At 44.3% G+C, this 20,126-nt stretch overlaps 1 protein-coding gene across 1 annotated transcript in view; it reads right to left on the bottom strand.

Moving 5' to 3' along the window:
* Window positions 1-20,126, bottom strand: part of PROM1 (prominin 1) — a 1,709,767-nt gene that overhangs the window by 69,695 nt on the left and 1,619,946 nt on the right. Inside the window, 1 exon segment of the mRNA XM_044062202.1 lies at window positions 6,134-6,176. Within this exon segment, the coding sequence (XP_043918137.1) occupies window positions 6,165-6,176 (12 nt within the window). The 3' untranslated portion in view covers window positions 6,134-6,164.

Raw genomic sequence — 20,126 nt, 5'->3', positions numbered from 1 at the left:
CAACAGCATTCATCGTGAGATACAGACATCTACAAACGCAGGAAGAACAAATTGCTCATATGGCTCTAAAAGTACCAGCAATCTGAATAGCTGAGTAGCTAACTGCACACTGAACATAAATGCCAATCTAGTGTCTGTCATGTATGTGCTTTTTGACTGCACCTGTTTCAGTTTGGGTCTGTCTGCACTCTCTGTGATCCCCATAGCTTTCCCCTGTATATCGTGTGTCTGTAGTCTTTTCTATATCTGTCCCATGTCTGTCTTTTGTGCCTCTGCAGTCTGTTTTACATGACTGTAGCTGTCTTTCTGTCCTGCATGATGTGGTCAGTTTGTCTAACACATTTTGTTTATTTCAGTCTTGGCTTAGTCTTGCTATAGATTTGTCCTGGTCTTGTGTGGGTGTCTAACCTGTGTGCGGGTGTCTGTGTGGGTGTTTCTGTCCTGTGTGTGAGAGTCTATGGTGGTGTCTCTATCTTATGTGGGGGAGTATGTGTGGGTGTCTCTATCCCATGTGGGGGGAGTCTCTGTGGGCGTCTGTGTACCTCTGTGGGAATGGCTATCTTGACATAAGAAGGAAGTAGCAGCAGGTAGATACCTGCATGCAACTAGCATGCATGCACCTCACGTTTTTAAAGGTATTATTAAAGCCCAAATGGCCAGAGTAAGTAGATTGAACTCAAAACAAGAAACTTTTATGAAACAATTGAATGATACCTATGAGGAATTTAAGACTAGTGGATATCCAGAGGATTTATTAATAAATATTATGAACTATGTAATAACACATAGGGAAGGAGAGTTTGACTCTATTTTTAACAAGTTATTCTCTGAGAGCGAATTAATAACACCTGTGAGACAAGTGAGTAAATTAAGATTTATAACTACATTTAACTCAATGTCTGATGCCATCAGAAAATAATAACTAAATATTGGAAGGTATTACTAGCCCAGGATGACATTCGATTGATAGTAGGTGATAAACCCTATTTTAGCTACAGAAACATGCGAACATTAAAAAGTTTGTTAGGATACAAAGATTTTACTAATGTAAAGCTTAGCTTGGATATAAGTACAAAACAGGGCACTTATCCTTGTTACAATTGCAGTAGCTGTAGTGATATAGTTAGGGATGCATCATGGGGTAGTGCATTCATACATCCAGTATCAGGCAAGGAGTTTAAATTTTATGGTCATGCTACTTGTGCTACTAGTAATGTGGTCTACCTAGCAACATGTGAAATTTATTCATCATTCTATGTGGGGAAAACCACTCGAAAACTTAAAGAACGAATAATAGAGCACAGGTCTAACATTAGACATAATAATGAGAATAATGCATTGTCAAGGCATATACAATCCTTAGGAAGTAAACATTGTTTTAAATTTAGAGTAATTGATCATGTTTTAGTAACAACCAGGGGAGGTGATTTATCCAATTTTTTTGATCTCAAGGAATATGAATGTATAGTGAGGCTTTCTGCCGATACACCCCCTGGATTAAATGCAGCATTATCTTTAAAACCCATTTTAACTAGAATACAACAAACTAGATTAAAATGAACATCTGTTTTTTATGTTTTATTATGTTTTTTATGTTTAATATGTTTTATGTTCGTAAGAATTGTTAAAATATTTATTTTTAAATAATGATTATAAATATTTTGTATGTGAATCATGTGACCATGGCTGCAGGTCATATGATTTGTTCTATGTGTGTATATATAGGGGCGGTTTTAATATACCTGTTGTCATACATTGAAAAAGGGTTTTTCAACCTGAAAGCTTTGTGTTGTTATTATAAAGGTTTTTTTCACTCAACTGCTGTTGATTTTTGGACTTATATCTTGACATAGTACACAGACTTGTCGTATCATCTCACATTTATTGAAAATGTATCTGACAACCCATGAAACTATAGCTCAGGTGCTGAGATATTTAGTCAAAATGGCATAAAATGAAACATTTAGTGTCTATGCGAAGTGTGCAGGAATTCGTAGGTTCATAGCAGGGCTGGTGCTAGCATTTTGGGGCCACCAGTAAGTTTCAAGTTGGGGGCCCTTCCCAGGAAGATGTAAGGTATGACTGCATTGCTGCCATGCCTCCTTCTCTGTCAAGCTCACCCAGCACCTTTAGTGATCACTATACAACATGTTAATGCACTCAAACCATTACAAAGACTTGTAGGGTCACTTGGACTGTGTCAAGGTACACACACTGACAGGCGTTTGGATGCAGAGTTACATCATGACAAGCCTCAGCACCACAGCAAGGTAGCCACTCACAAAGGTGACCATTTACTTCACTTCAGGATTCTGCATATTGGGATTGTGTGCTTAGGTTTTATGTGATTTCCTGTGGGAAGGAGGAGGAACAGAATGACAATTGGGCCTACTGTAGTAACTGACTGGACAGCATAAAATGATTTTATAAATAGTTGGAATCTGGCCCTGGATTATTTGAGATAGGAAGAAACATCAGAAAACCGACATTTCTCAGCAACTTTTCTGTTTTACGCTTTCATGTGGGATTCACATTTTCTCTATGCAACAAACAGACCTCTCAACTGCTTATTACAAAAATCTGGAAAAAGCTGAAAGTAACTGAGGGACAAAGGCCAAAATCAGAAGCAGCTTTTAAACACTGCTCTTATAAACTTAGAAAGTAGAACAGGCTTTGCACGGACATGCATTTTCTGCAGGATATAAAGTTTCAAGCTCAAATGTCTGTCATTATTAAGATGTCAATCTTCAATGATTTGCCAGAAAACCACACATTTTATGAGGAACAAAACAGAAGTACAAGGCAAAAATATGGATGTTCTGCAAAATTCTGGACAGTTGAGAGGTACGACAGTACAGCAGAAGTCACTACTTTAGTAGCTGTTAGACTCATCTGGCATAAATAACTGGTCCTCTTTTCCTTCTTATTATTATTTGCAGTTTTTGATAATTCTTGTAGATTCTCTGACTGCCAAGGAAGGAGCAGAAACCATTTCATAAGGATCTCCATCAATGATCCATATACACCTGAAAAGACGTTTCAAAACTAAAGTAGTAAAACATTTTATGTCTAGCTGACCTATACTGTTTGTCCTCTTATGTCTTTATGCAAACAGAACCAGCTGGGAAATATTGTCTGTTACAGGTTTTTCGGCTTCCTTCAGAATATTATAATTTCAACCCAACCTTCATTTACAGCAAAAGCAGAGAAAACAATAACCAGAACCTTGAAAGCACATATTACTTATCAAAAGTTTTGTGCATACTTGTCATATACATATATGGAGGACTTTATCAGTCATAACCAGGGATGCCAGATTTCTTATCTGGCAAGTAGGGACCAAAAAAAGGTTCTTTAATGCAGAACACGATTGGCGATTTTTGATTGGCCCGTATTGCCAGTATACGAGCCAACCAAAAAATTGCAAAATTGGAGCTACTTCTGTTCAATGCGGAACATCAGGCAGTTCCGCATTCAACAGAAGTAGCTCTGTTTTGCGATTTTTTGATTGGCTTGTATACCGGCATACAGGCCAATCAAAAAAAGCAAACTGGAGGCTGTTTCGCTGGGATTTTATACAGCAGTCCGGGACTTGGGATCAGGCTGTGATGCCAGGACAGTCTCGCTCAAATAGGGACATGTCTGGCAACCCTGGATAACATATGTGGGTATTCCAACTGAAAGTAAACACCACTTTTGTTTAGATAAATTTCACAAATGTGGCTTAAACATCAAAAACCCTCTCAAGCAAGCTTATAATCTTTATTAGAAGTCTTTATGAAAGCTTTATCTTCCTCATCTACAACAGAACTCCACAGCTTAAAATCATACTGTAGATTTATGAATGTGGCTGACCTCAGTCTGGTAATAACAGAAGACGATATTATTTTGGAACAGATCCCAGCAAGATCACTGAAAAGAAGATCTGCAAGACTCTTAGCTTCATAAATCCTCAAGAAAATATAAGATTTACACTTTACAGGACACAATAATTTTGTCTTCATTTTACAGTCCTATGCCTTCTAAAACAGCTTAATGTTAAGTATTAATAGACATTCCTTAGTACTGTTTAAAAGGAACTGCCACTTAATTAGACATCAGCCATAATGGGAAAGATTATTACTGCTTCATCTCCCCTACAAGAGAGAAGACAATAAACTTTCTTTTCCTGATGTCTTTTTAAACTGATCATGTAGCAAACCTGCCACAGAACACTTAAGGTTTATGACCTGGATAACAAATCCAAAGGCTGTGAGGATGCTTTTATTAATTTAAAATTATCAGACCTACAATTGTTTTACAGGGGAAAAATCTCATCAGCTTGTCATGGCATGGAACCCCTAATAAAATCCTATCTTGTTAGTTAAAGGCCGCAGAACGGAAATAAATGTATTTCAAGAATTACTCAGACACAGACCTAGGGCAGGTTCTGTGGTTCTAGTATACCACCACACTAGAAACTTGCAATAGTGGTTCTGGTTTCTGTAGTACCATGAAATGAACTAAAAAAATAACCGCAAAACAGAAAAATCTCAAAAATAAATACACTTATTACTCCTAAAAATTCAAAGTGACTAAACTTGCTGGCTGAACTTGAAAAAATATCAAAAGCATTTGACTACCGCTCTACTCACTTTAGCAGAAATAAGGAATTTGACAGGAACTTGCAGATTATTTCAAGCACAGTGCATGAAGTGTACATTCATTCTTTCAATGGGCACATTTCCAGGCAATCTAATGAGGGACGATGCCACACAATTCTGTAGCAGTTTACTGCGTAAATTACAGTAGATTAGTGTGACTGCTAAGACAGATAAGATATACTCAACATATTATCCTAGAAAGCTGCACATGAGAAAATTTACAGATTAAATATAGGAAAAATGAATTCAACTTCTCCCTTTACCCTGACTAGTATTTTCTACAAACCTGTGCTACTGAGCACAGTTTGCGTGCGATACTGGTGACCCAGTAGGAAAGGAAAAGATCTGTAGGTAGTAATAATGTTAATTGTTTAGCACTGCCCTAATCAAGAAATGAATGCTCCAGTACCATCTAATTCAGCCTGGAAACATTCTCTCCACCAAAGCCCCAATCCATTCAGCTCTTTGCTTTAGTAGTTGTCAACTCTCTGTACTTCATGATGTATCCATCTGTATCTCAACATAATCAATAGCCCAGATACTACCACCGCTTACTAGGTGTCACAATCGACAATCATCTGTCCAAAACTTATTTGTTCAAGGACCAGAATTCCACTGCTCAGCAACTACCCCTGCAATTTGCTGTATGTTGTTTCACTATACTGGTGCAGATGGACTGGGTTTTCTCACGCAGAAAACATATAACTATGTAAAGTGTGTCTATAATGATATAAACCTACCACCTGAGCTACAACAGGTTCTGGGGCTCTGGTACTAAACCAAATAATAAAACTTACAATAGTGGTTCTGGTTTCTGCAGTTACCATGAAATGAAAAAACAATGACAGAAAGAGAAAAATATCACGACAAACAAATAAGCTTAACCAAGGTGTCTTGCATACCATGACGGTGTCACTGCTACTGGACCAGGAATAGCCTCTGGACAAAAAGGTATTGACTTTTCTTTTTAGTTTTTTTTTTTTTACTTTTTACTAGGAAGCCCATTAATGTCAAATTATACACAAAAACACACATACAGCCATCTGCTTAGGCATTGTATGCTGGAGGTCTTGTGTTCAAATCCCAAACAAGAGCTAATATCCTTTCCCTTTTATGATTCTAACAGTACCTAAGCAGAAGGTTTTCTCTGTACTTGTGTGTGTGTGTGTGTGTGTGTGTGTGTGTGTGAGAGATTGCAAATTGATTTTAATTTATTACTTTTAGTTTCAGAATTCATTCTTTTGGTGCTGGAATTAAAGTTTATTTTTTGCAATAACAGGAATAGCTGTTACAGGTTTTGAAGTTGCAATAAGGACCCAGTATCTGCATGACTGAAGTAAAAAATGTGTTCTGTTATAATCTATACATGCATTATAATTACAATCAATCAATTGCAATTAGAAAAACTGTGTAACATACTTTGATTTGATCAGATATTATACACACACATATAGAGCATATACATGTACTGCATGCATGGTGCAGCTTACCTTTGGAAGGTCCAGTGCTCATTGCCACTGTTCATTTACAGCGCTACAGAAAATAATACAAACATATTAATAATTCAAGTATACTAGCTTTACCAGAAAGGCAGAATGCAGCATAAATATACAAACACATGAAAACAAGCGAATAGCTTTTCAAGATGGCAAACTAATGGAAGTTTTTTATTTTCAGAATAATGGACAAAACAGAAACCTAAATAAGGAGTAATTTTTTTTCTGAAAGACACCTGAAAATGCTGAATAAAAAAATGCTGCCTAAATATTTGAATCTAAGGACATGATTAGGGAATACAAGGTCAATTTTATGTAGCAACATATCCAAAGCGATGGAGTGAGAAACTACATTACACACATTTTAAGCAAGCAATAATGCCCAACAAGGTGTGTGCTAATGTGTAATTAATGCCTGCCCAGGGGAAGCCCCTACACCCCCCTGGAGGGCATTATTGTGGTTAGAGAAAGTACACTTACCATAAAGGTAGATATTATACTGTATTCACTATTGCAGTCATCACACTTGGCTTATCCAGCCAGGGGTAGCTCTCAGTCGGCCCGAATACCAGAGGCTTAGTATTTCTGCCGGTTGCTGTCCCTCCAGAACTGATGCCAGGTCATTAGTGGTATAAACTCAGGCAGCTGACACCATTACATCAGTTTTTCTTGCCCCAACTGTCAGGAGCCCTCAAATAGGGACATAGGTTATGGTGGAACACCACCACCAGTAGAAAGTAAACACCAAACATTCCCTGTAAGGAATGAGGGGGATAGAGAGAGAGAGAGAGAGATAATGGGGATGGGGGTGGGAAACCAAGACTGCAACAGTGAATACACTCGAACATCTACATTTATGGTAAGTGTACATAACTGTACTATGTTCCTGTTTCACTGTTGCAGTCATCACACTTGGGTTGATTCCCAAAGCTGAAGAAAAGGGTGGAGGTAGTCAAGAAGACTGGGGGCTGGCTAGGATGCCCTGCAAGACTGCGGTTGCAAAGCCTACCCTGGATTTGGAGAAGATAGGCAGGTGGCAATGTCTGGTGAAGATATGAACAGAAGTCCATGTTGCAGCCTCCAGGATGTCCCTGGTAGGGACCCCTCTAAGAAAAGCTGCAGAGGTGGAGGTTGCCCTGGTGGAATGCGTCCTGACCCCCTCCCCCCCCCCTTAGGGGGCAGTTTACCGTGGTGTTTGTAGCAGAAATGGATGCAGTGTGCTATCCATCTGGAGATGGTTTGTTTGGAAATGGCCTTGCCCTCTACCCCTGCTGCAAAGCTGACTAGCAACTGGTCACTTTTTCTAAAAGATTTAGTCCTATCCAGGTAAAATCTGTGCTGTCTGTGCACATCTAGAGAATGCAGAATTCTTTCCCCATTATTTTGTGGGTTAGGGAAAAAGGTGGGCAAATGAACTGATTGGTTGAGAGCCACACTGGACACCACTTTAGGCATGAAAGTTGGGTTAGTCCTGAGGGAGACCCTGTCAGCATGGAAAATGATGAAGGGTGCTACAGCCATGAGTGCTTGTAGCTCTGAAACTCTTCTAGCTGAAGTGATAGCCAGAAGCAAGGCTGTTTTCCAAGAGAGGAATTTTAACTCTGCTGAAGCTGCAGGCTCAAAGGGGGGGGGGTGAGCTTTTCCAACACAAAGTTAAGGTCCCTAAGCTGGTGTAGGAGTTCTTCTGGATGGCCTTAAATTGTTAGCCTCTCTTAGGAACTGATTGATGAGAGGGTGAGAGAAGTGAGGTGTCTTTGCTGTAATGAGCAGAGATGGCAGAGGCATTAATTTTAATAGAACAGAAGGGCAGGCCCCTGTGTAGTAGGGTCTGCTAGGTAATCCAGGATGAGAGGTAGGGAGGGCTGTTCTGTTTCAGCTCCTTTATCCTGGATCTAGGTGAAATACCATTTCTAATCGTCAGCATAAGATTTTCTGGTGCTGGGGCGTCTGACTTTATGTATAACATCCAGGACTTGTTTGTTTAGGTTGACAGCTGGAGGAGAGGTCAGGGAATAAGCCAGGCTGCCAGGTTCAGGGTCTGCAATTGTGGATGCATGAATTCTTCATTCTTCTGGGTCAGGAGTGTTGAGATCTGAGGAAGATGCCATGGTGGCAGGGGTGACAGGCTGCGCAGCAGTGGGTACCAGTGCTGGCATGGCCAGTCTGGGGCAATCAAGATTGCCCTTGGTTTTTCCTCCCTTATTTTGAGCAGTACCCTTGAAATTAGTAGTAGAGGGGGAAATGCATAGATCGAGAGGTTTACCCATTGGAAGGATAAAGCATCCACTTTCCAGGCCTTGCTCTGAGGTTCCCTGGTGCAGAATTTGCTGAGCTGATGATTGTTGTGGGAGGCAAAGAGGACCACCTTTGGGGTGCCCCATTTCTGGGTTACAAGGTTGAAGGTTCTGTGGTCTAGCAGGTTTCTGCTTAAATTGTCTGCCAGAGAGTTTAGGAAACCTGGCAGGAATTGTGCTAGCAGGTGAATTTGAATGGCTGAAGCCGTCTGCCAAAGGGTCATGGCGAGCCTGCAGGGAGGATAAGAATGAGTTCCTCCCTGCTTGTTGATATACCACATCACAGTGGTGGTGTCTGTTTTGATTAGTAGAGGCCCCAGGGAGAATAGGGGTCTGAAAGCTGTTGGAGCATGCTGAACAGCTAGCATCTTTTTTTGGTTGATGTGCAGATGTATTTGATTTGGGCTCCAATGGCCCTGAATGCACCTGCCATCCAGGTATGCACCCCAGGCATAATCTGATGCGTCTGTGGTGAGGGTCTGGGCAGCACGGGGTTGAGAGAAGGGAAGACCCTTGTTGTGGTTGCATGCTGCTGTCCACCAAAGAAAATCTTTCCTTAGACAGGGTATCGTAGGTATGATAGTTTCCAGGTCCTGAGTGTGTTGACACCAAAAGCTTTTTAGGTAGCACTGTAGTTTCCTCATATGCAGTCTGGCATATGGAATGAGTAGAATGCAGGAGGCCATGAACCATAGTGCTTGCAGGATTTTCCTTGTGGATAACTGGGTTCTGGTGGCTAGTTGAGAGAAGTAGCCTATCAGGCTTGTTTTTCTGGAGTAAGGAATGCCATCTGGGATGCTGTGTCCAGGCTTGCTCCCAGGAATACAATTTTTTGAGTGGGGACTAGTTTGGATTTCTTTTCACTTGTAGTATACCCCAGGGAGGTCAGTAGGTCCTTTACAAATGTCAGGTGCTGTAACAGCTTTTCCTGTCTGCCTGAATCAGGCAGTCGTCTAAGTAGGGGTAAATTTGAATATTTCTTTGCCTGCAACAAGCGATGGCTGTAGCCATGCATTTTGTGAAAACTCTGGGAGCAGTGGATAAGCCAAAGGGAAGCACAGAGAACTGAAAGTGCATAGATCCTACCCCGAAACGTAGATATTTGCTGCAAGATTCCTTGATTGGGATGTGTAGGTAGGCCTCTTTTAGGTCTTGGGTGACTAACCAAGCATCCTTGGAATGCATAGGAAGAAGCTGCTGGAGGGTGAACATTGTGAATTTTGGTATCACCAGGAAGGGGTTTAGAATTGACAGAGCGAGGACTGGGCACCAGGTGCCCTCTTTTCTGGGTACCAGAAAAAGCCTGGAATAGAAACCTTGGCCTAGCCAGTCTGCAGGAACATGCTGTATTGCCCTCATGGAGAGCAGGGCATAGACTTGTTTTTTGGCCTCTGCCCACTGGTTTGGAGGAAGATCTGGGAACCCTTTTGGGGTTGGCAAAGTGTGGAAATAAAATTTGTACCCTTGGGACACTATGTTGAGAAACCATCGGTCGTTGGTAATAGAGGCCCAGTTGTTTGCATGGGAGGAGAGTTTTCTCCTAGCGGCACAAGCAGGTGGCCAGAGGTAAGGGGTGGAGGTGTAAAGTCATTGGGAGTTCTTTCCATAAGGGGATGGCTTAGCACTCCCTGTTTTTGAAGTGGAGGAACTCCACTGCTTAGATCTCCGCATTCCCTGGGACTGCTGTCTGGGGGATCTGCTTCCCCCTAGGTCTCGTCTGAGCTGGCCTGGAGGGGGCCAGAAAGGACCAGTGCTTGGAGGGACTATGCCTACTGAACCTCGGAGACTGGACCTGTAAGAAGTCTTTAAACTGTCTGCATAGATTTAGGTTTTTCTTCCATCTTTTTTAAGACTGCCTTGGTGCCAAACAAATTATTTTTGTTCAATGGTGTGTCCAACAGTTTTGATTTGACATGGTCTGGCAAGGTCTGTTCCTTAAGCCAAGCATGCCTTCTAAGTACCAAACAAGTACCTGCTGCCCTGCACGATGCTTCTACGGCGTCAAAGCCACATTGCAAGGTGTGTTTAGCAATTTGGCTTGCAGAATGCTTAAGCTCTTGTAATTCTTTATTTTCTGCACAAGCAGGAAAGGTAGATATTTTTTGTTTGAGGAGTTCCATGGTATGTTGCTGGTATTTCAGCATGTGGGACTGACAATTTAGTGCTCTAATGACAAGAGTTGCAGAGGTGTATACTTTTTTATCCCATCTGTCTAAAGCTCGGGAATCCCTGTCTGAGGAGGTGGGATTCTTAGCTGTGGTTGCTTTTATTCCTTTAGGTCCTTGGGAGATGACCACTGGATCAGCAGTAGGATATTTGAAAAGTAATTTGAGAGAGTCAGGGACTCTAACACCTATCTGGTTTTCTGGGAGCTGGAGGAAGGGTGTCAGGAGTCAAACTGGATTCCATAAAGACATCATCCACAACATCCAAGACAGGCAGAAAGGCTAAAGGTCTGTTACTGTGAAAAATTGAAGAATTCCCTGAGTCTCTTTTTGGATGGAGGACAGTCTTGTCATTCTCACTGGAAATGCTCCCTTAAAGTATGTAGGGTTTCACCAAATGAAAAATCCTCTGGAGGAGAGGCAGAAGGAATGGATTCCTCTGCATCTGAATCCTCATAAGCAGATAGGGGTTGCATGTCTTCATATTCAGAAACCTCAGTGTCATCGGACTCCTGGTCAGATAAAACTGTTGGGGACAAGACTCTTTCTTTTGGAAGGGGTAGGCTGGCTTCCCCTAATAAGCATGATAAGGTCTTCTGCCATTTTAAGCATTTGAGATTGAAGCATGGAAGCAGGTGCCTGAGGTTGGGGCATTGTTTTTTTAGGTGAAGTTCATACCCTGGGCCTTAGAAACTCGATAGTTTTAGAAATAACTGAAGACGCGAAATAAATTGGTTTGTGTCGAGTATCGGTAGTGCGAAGAACTTCCTCGGAAGCCGGTGCCTGCTCAGCAGCTCCAGACCCATCCAAGGTAGAGACATCCCCAGGATCCTTAGTCAAAGAAGAGTCTCGCAGCATACTGAACTCCGAACGGATCTCGGTATCGGCCTGCAAATCCACAGAAGTGGGCATCAAGGGCTGCGAAAGCGCCACACTGACGACTGACGAACTGACTAGCTTAACGGAAGCGTTGACAGTTTTGAACCTGTGCTGTCTTGTCTCTGTCTTTATCCGTACTTTTTTTTCACGAAGATCTGTAGTTGGATGGCTTACCAAAGCCATATCAGAATATGGTGACCGAGAGCAAAAATATTTAGCTACAATAAGGGCCCAACGACATATAGTTCTGGCATTGAACAAAGCACAAAAGTGACAGTGACGTATGTTGTGGTCTGGGCCTAAACAGGTGACACAGTAAGAATGGAAGTTTCGGTGTGGTATTTGCTTTCCACAGGTGAGACAATTGCTAACTTTTTCTGACATCTGTTAGAGCAAGAAAAAAGGATCCCCAATGGGGTACTTAGCTTTAAGACTTCAGCTTCAATTCGGAAATGAAACTCGGGTAGTGGCCGACCAGCACTCATACGAGCTGCTTCTGCTTCGGGCTCCTCAGCAAGAAAGACTGATGTAATGGCGTTGGCTGCCTGATTTTATACCACTGACGTCCTGACAGCAGTCCTGGAGCAACAGCAACCGACACAGAAATACTAAGCCTCTGGTATTCGGGTCGACTGAGGGCTACCCCTGGCAGAATAATCCAAGTGTGAGGACTGCAACAGTGAAACGCGAAGAACATTGGGCTCTCTGTAAAATGGTTGTGTTTTACTTGTTTGTTTATTTTTTTTTTTAAGTACTATATTATTTTTTATATATATTTTTGATGTAAAATAGTTCCTCTGCCTAATGTTTCAAACTTGCTGTAGTATACGTCAGTGGTGTTGGAGGAAGCATTTTACATCCAAAATATAACACTTTAAAAAAAATCCAGGTATTTACTTTTTTTTTCTTTGGTCCCTTACTCCTAAAACGTTTGGTTTACTGCCAGTCATTGGAGACAGAAGTTATTAAATAATTTCATACATTTGTGTTTTAGAGTATTATTTCCCTCAGAAAATTCATGCTAACACAAATCCTTTTATTTAAAGCAAGTTTGTAATTTTATAAGAGCAATAATAAACATCTGTTCTAATTTTTGAGCCTGTGTTCCCCTTTTATTTTAGGCTTTATCCAGATTTCTTCAGCTGAAGGGTCCCAGATGTATACAAACCTATTTGCTGCTGCCAGTGGTAGAATACACACACACACACACACACACACACACACACACACACACACACACACACACACACACACCTTGCTTCAGAAAATGCATGTTCTGCAGAAGGAAGATAACAAAATGAAGATTTTGCAACAAAGTCTCTGGAGAGGATGCCTGAAACAGGAGGTCACCCAAGTAGGGAAAGACTTGAATCCCTCTTAGCCTGCAAAAAGCAATCACAGGAGTGAGGCATTTGCTGAATACCCTTGGGGGAGTAGAAAGGCCACAGGGCAAAGCAGAGAACTTTTAGTTATGTACTTACCATAACTTCGGATGTATGGGATCCATCTCGCCTACATTCATAACTGATGGATCGGCTCCGACTCGGCCACTATAAAGTAGAACAAATTCTCTAATTGGCTGGGCTACCCCTTATCCCAGAATGCACCATGCCTGCTTCCCCAGATCTTGTTTGTTCGCTTTCATACCTACATCCAGACACAGAGACATACCAGCCACTGTAACAAACTAAAGTCCTTCAAGAGAAAAACTCAGTAAGTAGAAACATTCCCTCTAAATCCAATGGGAAGGGGGAAGGAGGACGGGTACGTATGAATGTAGGTGAGATGGATCCCATACATCTGATGTTATGGTAAGTACGTAACTAAAAGATGTAATAGGATCCTATCTCGCCTACATTCATAACTGATGGGACAGCGTCCCTAGCACCTAAATCCCAGGTGGCTCATTGGAAAACACCCCTGAGAACTGTGGAACCAAAGGAAGTTCTACCTCGAGAAGCCACATCTATCTTGTAATGAGAAATGAAGGTGTGCGGAGAAGTCCAGGTAGCGGCAGCACAGATATCATCTATCGATAATTTGGAGTGGAATGCTACAGAGGTAGCCATTGCCCTGGTAGAATGAGCCCTGACTGGGAAAGGTAGCTCTTTGCCGGACCGTGAATAAATGAAGGTGATGCAATCTTTAATCCATTTGGCTATGGTGGTTTTAGCCACCGGTTGACCCAACCTATTTTCCACAAATGACACAAACAGCTGATCTGACTTTCGTGTCTGATTGGTCCTGCTTAAATAAAAACGCAGTTGTCTGTGAACATCCAACTGATGGAAAATATATTCTGCGCTATTGGAGAATTTGGGAAAAAACACAGGGAGCTCCAAGGATTGTTGAATGCATAAAGGGGATGCTACCTTGGGCAAGAAAGAGGGATTTAACTTGAGGGACACTCTGTCTTTGTGAAAAGTTAAATAAAGAGGATTAGAACAGAGAGCCTGAAGCTCTGAGACCCGCTTGGCAGAGGTTACTGCCACCAAAAAGGCGGTTTTCCAAGATAGAAATTTTATATCACAAGTAGCTGCTGGTTCAAATGGGCGGGCAGTTAAAGAAGCCAGAACCATATTCAGGTCCCAAGGGGGCACAGGATGGGTTATTGGGGGCCGAAGGAGCCACGCTCCTTTAAGGAAAGATTTGCAAAGCCTGTTTGCCATTAAGGAAGGCTCAAAGGAGACATGAAAATTAGAGATAGCCGCCAGTTGGACTTTAATTGTGGAAACTGAAGAGCCCAAATAAAACAAAGAAGCCAGGAATTCTAAAACCTGAGGTACTGGGGCGGTAAGGGGATCTATACCTTGTTGCTGGGCCCAAAGAGCAAACCTCTTCCACTTGCTGGAATACAGTTTTATAGTGGAAGGTTTGTGAGAAGAGGACAAAATGTGGATGACGTCTGGAGAAAAAGAGTTATCTCTGACTAAGGTTGGAAGTGGAGTAACCAAGTGGCCAACCTCAAGGACCTGAGAGATGGGTGAGACTGTCCCAACTGATGAGTCAACAGGTCGGGCACCAGGTCCAGAAACCATGGGCCCTCCACCGCATACCTCAGAAGGAAGGGAAACCAAACCTGACGAGGCCAGTGTGGGGCAATCAAAATCATGTCGCTTCCTAGATAAATCGCCTTCTGTATCACCTTCGGGAGAAGGGGAACCAGAGGGAAGGCATAAAGTAGACCGGGGGGCCAACTGTGAGCTAGAGCGTCCCTGGGAATCTGCCCCTGAGAAGGAGTCATTGTGAGGGCTGGCGAACAAGTCGCAACAAGGGAGGCCCCACTTGGCGAAGATGTTCGCAGCCACCCTGTCGTTGAGGGACCACTCATGGAGCAACAGGAGAGTCCTGCTCAGCCTGTCTGCAATCACATTGGATTTCCCCGGAATGTGCGTTGCCACTAGGAAACGCTGGGTAGAAATCGCCCAATGCCACACTCTCATGGCCTCTCGGCAAAGAGGGTAAAACCTGGTTCCGCCTTGCCTGTTTATGTACCAGACTACCGACATGTTGTCGGATAGGATCACAATAGTACCCAGGGGAAGGGCATGATGAAGTGCTTGCAACACCAGTAGCACCGCTCTCATTTCCAGGATATTGATATGAAAGTGCGTTTCGTGAGCCTGCCACGTGCCTTGGAAAGACCTGTCCAGATAATGACCCCCCCCACCCTATCTGGGAGGCGTCTATGGTCACCGTGGCGACGGGAGGCTGAAGGGCAAAGGGTCGCCCCCTGGTCCAGGTTGGATCGAAGCAGCCACCAACGTAGGTCCCGCCGGCAAATTTCGGTAATCTGGACCAAATGGTTCAAGGGAAGTTCCTGAAAGGACCATTGAACCGACAGTAGCCATTACAGCACCCGCATGTGCAGCCTGGCTAAGGGTACTAGAAGAATAGTCGAGGCCATCGTGCCCAATAACTGCAGAATCAGTCTGGCCTGAACTCGTGATCTGGGTAACAAGGTTTGAACCTGAGACTGCAGGACCTGAATCCTTTCTACCGGCAAGAATGCCCGCATTCTTCTTGTATCTAACTCTGCGCCTATAAAGGTAATACGCTGAGACAGCTGCAGCACAGATTTTCCCCAATTGAACGGGATTCCTAGTGAATGACCCAAACTGACTGTGGTCATAAGCGCTCGAACTAATAGATGCTTGGAGGTGGCAGTAAGGAGCCAGTCGTCTAAATAGGGAAACACTTGGAATCCTAGACTTCTCAAGTGAGCTGTCACTACTGCCAGACACTTGGTGAACACCCTGGGGGCTGTGGGGAGACCAAAGGGCAGTGCTCGGAACTGGAAATGACTTCTGGACTCTTGACTTATCAGAATGTGATAGTAAGCGTCCTTGAGATCTATGGAGCACATCCAGACATCCTTCTCCAATAATGGGAGAATGGACTGAAGGATGACCATTCGGAATTTGGATTTTTTTACAAAGCGATTCAATGATTTGAGGTCCAAGATGGGCATTAAGTCCCCTGTCTTTTTTGGCACCAAAAATAGTCTTGAGTAAGTTCCTGATCCGATCTGGTCGGCGGGGATAGGCTGGATGACTCCTTTTCTTAGCAGCTTTGAAACCTCGACCGCTGCTTGATCCCGCCGACTGGGTGGCACATCCGGGATTTTCCTGATAGGAAGAGGGGGGATCTTGATGAAAGGGATGAGATAGCCTCCGGTTATGGTTCGGAGCACCCACTGATCCTTGGTGATAGATTTCCCAAGCCTGTGGGTGTTCCGCAAAATGACCTCCGACTGGCTTTGGAGATGCGCAGTCGGGCCACGTCTCAGGGACGGGGAGATTAGGATGGACCACAAAAGGAATCGCGGTCTCCATAGTTACGGGGGCCTCTGCCGCCTCTGGGGCGGCGTCTTCCTGAATCCCCCCCCGCCTCTAGAGGGGGGATCACTCGGTGGAGTAGGGAAAAACCTTTGAGATTTCCTGAACTACATTTTCCCTCCTCTCTGGGCCTTGGGGTAAGGTCTAGAGGGATCGGAAAAACGGCCCCCCACAGCAGTCAAGGTCTTGCCCTCCTGCTCGCACCGAGTCAGTGTGTCCTTCACCTTGGGTCCAAACAGGGAGGACCCATCAAAGGGGGTGTCAGTGAAGGAAGACTTAAAAGCCTCCGCAAAGGGACACAAGCATAACCAGGCGTGTCTTCTAAGAGCCACGCCTGTTCCCGCTGCTCTACTCGCCACTTCGGCCGCATATGAGATGAGCTTCATGGACGAGTTGACTATCGAAAATAGGGTAGTCATCTGGGCGCCAACAGTTTGGGCTAATGCCTCAGGAAGATTACCCGTAAGAGACTCACCTAACTCTTTGAGGAGGTCCCTTTGGAGCCTGGTAAAATGACAAAGGTAATTCAGCGACCGCAGGGTAAAGGCCGCTGAAGAAAGGGTACGCTTCCCGTACCTATCCATGCTCCTGGAATCCTTATTAGGAGGGTGAACAGACATTGAAGCCTCTGCCACGTCTTGCTGAGTGGCAGATGCCACCACCATCGCATCTACTGCAACTCCTTTGGTCAAAAATTCCTTTTGAGGAGGGGCTGAGAGGAACTTGTTAGGTCTGGCGGGCACTGGTTCCACAGAGTCAGGGTGTTCCCACACCCTTCGAGAAACTAAATCTAGTAATTCATCGAAGGGTGGAGACACCCAGGAGGCGGAGGGCTGGGCCCCAAAAGCCTTGAGGAAGACTGACTCCTCCGCGGAAGGGGTTTTGTACTGCCAATCGCCTCTCTGTCTCAGAATCTCGAGGATATCTGAGAATGAGATGTCATCCAAGGACGATTTTGGGGACCCCTCCGCATCATCGAGATCAGTATCTGAAGTAATACTCATCCTGGGAGTCTATGTGCTTCCTCTTGCACAATTTTTTTCTTTGGAGGTTCATCTGAAGCGGATTCAGAAGGACCTCCCGGGGGAAGGGAACCCCCAAAGGGGGTATCCTCAGGCCCTGGGGCCCCACTGTCGTGGGAATAAAGCACACCAGAAGCACCAGTTCCGAAGTCTAGGGACGGTGAGGTAGAGACTTGCTGAGCCGGTAAGGACATGGCCAGCGCACTCCTCATGGCCTCAAAAGCAGGACCTCCAGACTCTACGGAGGACACCGGTTGAGAGACCACGACGGTACCGGGAGTCCCTGCGGCCGACGCTCCGAGGGGAAGACTAGGCATCGAAGCTACCAGTTCCAAAGTGTTCCCCTTGGCCCCGACCGAGGAAGTCCCGGTACCAAACCCTGACGCCGAGGACAGGGTAGGAATGATGGTCGGAACAGAAAAGCTCCGAGGGAGTCTCGGTTCTGACTGGACAACTCTGCTAAGATCTACCATCACCGATTCCAATGGCTCCGAGGAGGTTGGAGGAGGAATCGGATGCGAAGTGGGGACCGGCTCCGGAGCCGAGTGGGCTGGAGCCGAGACCATTTTTGCAAAAACCGGGGACTGGAAAAGCCTCTGGATAACTCTGTCCAAATCTGAGTCTGACAACCTGGAGGATTTAGAGGAAATAGATGGGGGCCGAGACGACTTCTCTCTCGGCTCCGATAGACCAGGGGACCGGCTCCGAAATGGCTCCAACACCATCGGCACCGGATCCGGAACCGTATGAATAAGCATCGGCGCCGAAGGGGACTTCGGGGCTGGGGGGGGAGAGTCTGAGCTGCACACCTCCAACGGCTCCGAGACCAAAGGAGCCGAAGCAGGTGATTCGCCTCTCGATCCCCCAACCTGCGGCTCCCAACCTGGAGCCGAGGAAAGAGGTATCGAGGCAGACCCTTCCACCCAAAGCTCCGAAGCCATTGGAGCCGAGGAAGAAGAGGTCGACCTATGCTTCTTGGGAGTCGGTTCCGACGGACTGGTCGGAGCCGACGACCTTTTCTTTTTAGAAGCTGGAGAGGAAGGAGAAACCAAAGCTTCCTCAAAGGAGGGCTTAATAAGGCCCTTAAGGATCAATTTATTTTTACGTTCTTGAAGGACCCTAGAGGAAAAAGCATGACAAACACTACATGTTTCCTGCAAATGTTTTGGTCCTAAACAATATACGCAAACACCATGACTATCAGTAATAGACATTTTGTAATTGCACTTGGTGCACTTTTTAAAACCAGACTTCTGCTCTTTTGACATCCTATGACCCAACTATCTTTCACCACAACAGAAAACTTAAAGTAGGGCACGAGCCCTTGACTCAAAAACGGAACTGGCCTGAGATACAGCACACAAAACAGGCAGAAGCCCTCTAACTAAAACGGGCTTAGCCCGATAAAGCAGGACGTACAGTAGGGCGAAAACAAACCTTAAAATAGACAAATCAATACCTTGACTCACAAACAAGGGCAAGGGCCCTCTAACTTAAATGGGCCTTGCCCGGTAAGTAGAAAAATACCAATCACACAGGAAAAGGTTCACACACACACACGTAAAGCTGTTAAAACAGCTGTTTGTTAAATTAGTGAAGAAAACCCTATGTCAAAAGACCAAAAAGTAACCAAAAACCACTTAGCTCCAGCCAAGTCGAGACCACGTCTAGCTTGAAAAGCGGCAAACGAGATCTGGGGAAGCAGGCGTGGTGCATTCTGGGATAAGGGGTAGCCCAGCCAATTAGAGACTTCGTTCTACTTTATAGTGGCCGAGTCAGAGCCAATGGATCGGCTCCGAACCCATCAGTTATGAATGTAGGCGAGATAGGATCCCATTACATCTGAAAATTCCAGAAAGCAACAGAGAAATGTAAAAACTTGTGGAGAAGGGGATGAATTGGGACATGAAGATAAGTGTCCTTATGGTCCATAGACACCAAATAAGCCAGAAGAAGCAGAAGATGGAACAAAGTCTGAAGAGACAGCATTCATAAAGAGGGAACCTTCAGAAAAGTGTTTAGATGAAAGAGGTCCAGAATTGGTCTCCAAGTGCTCTTTCCTGGGCACCAAAAGCATTCTGGAGTAAAATCCCTTCCTCTTTGGGAAACTGAAACTTCCTGAATAGTGCCCCCCTCCTTGAGTCAACATATCCTGAAGCACCCTTGGAAAGAAAGGCAACTGCTCCTGAGGGAGCTGAGAAATGCCCACAAAAGAGGGAAGTGATTTCCAGACCATGAAATATCCTAGGCAGATAACGGACAGAACCCAGGATTCCTAAGTAATCTTTAGCCAAACAGGAAGAGAAACAGAAAGATGAGAAAGAGGAATGTGGCTGAGAAGAAGGGGATAAGTCAGATAACACCTGTTTGTCAGTAAAAGGAGACTTTTGTGGCACAAAACTCTGGGTAGCTTTAGCAGAAGGAGCCCACTTCCCACTTTTCTTACATTTGGGGATAGGGTGAGACTGCCTACAAATAAAGGTTGACTTATTGAGGTAATTTCTCTGAATTTTAGCCACAGGAGAAACAAAAACATGTTTAAGTTCCTGGAAGGCCTTGTCCTTATCCTGAAGACACAAACAAATCAGCAGCAACTTCACCAAACAAGTGTTTGATGTCCAGAGGAGTATCTGTAAACTTAGCCTTAATATCATCAGGCCATGGTTGAAACCAAAGCCAGGAATATCTCCTCACCACTGAAACAAAGGCAGCAGCTCTAGATGAAGCATCTGCTGCATCATAACTACACTTAATGGAATGGCGAGCCACCTGCTGCAAAGTCTCTAACA

The sequence above is a fragment of the Protopterus annectens genome, chromosome 2.part1 (genome assembly GCF_019279795.1).
Source record: "Protopterus annectens isolate FY-2018-M chromosome 2.part1, PAN1.0, whole genome shotgun sequence".
Lineage (NCBI taxonomy): Eukaryota > Metazoa > Chordata > Ceratodontiformes > Protopteridae > Protopterus > Protopterus annectens.
Note: the sequence above shows the minus strand (reverse complement) of the source record. Positions and strands in the feature narration are given on the sequence as shown.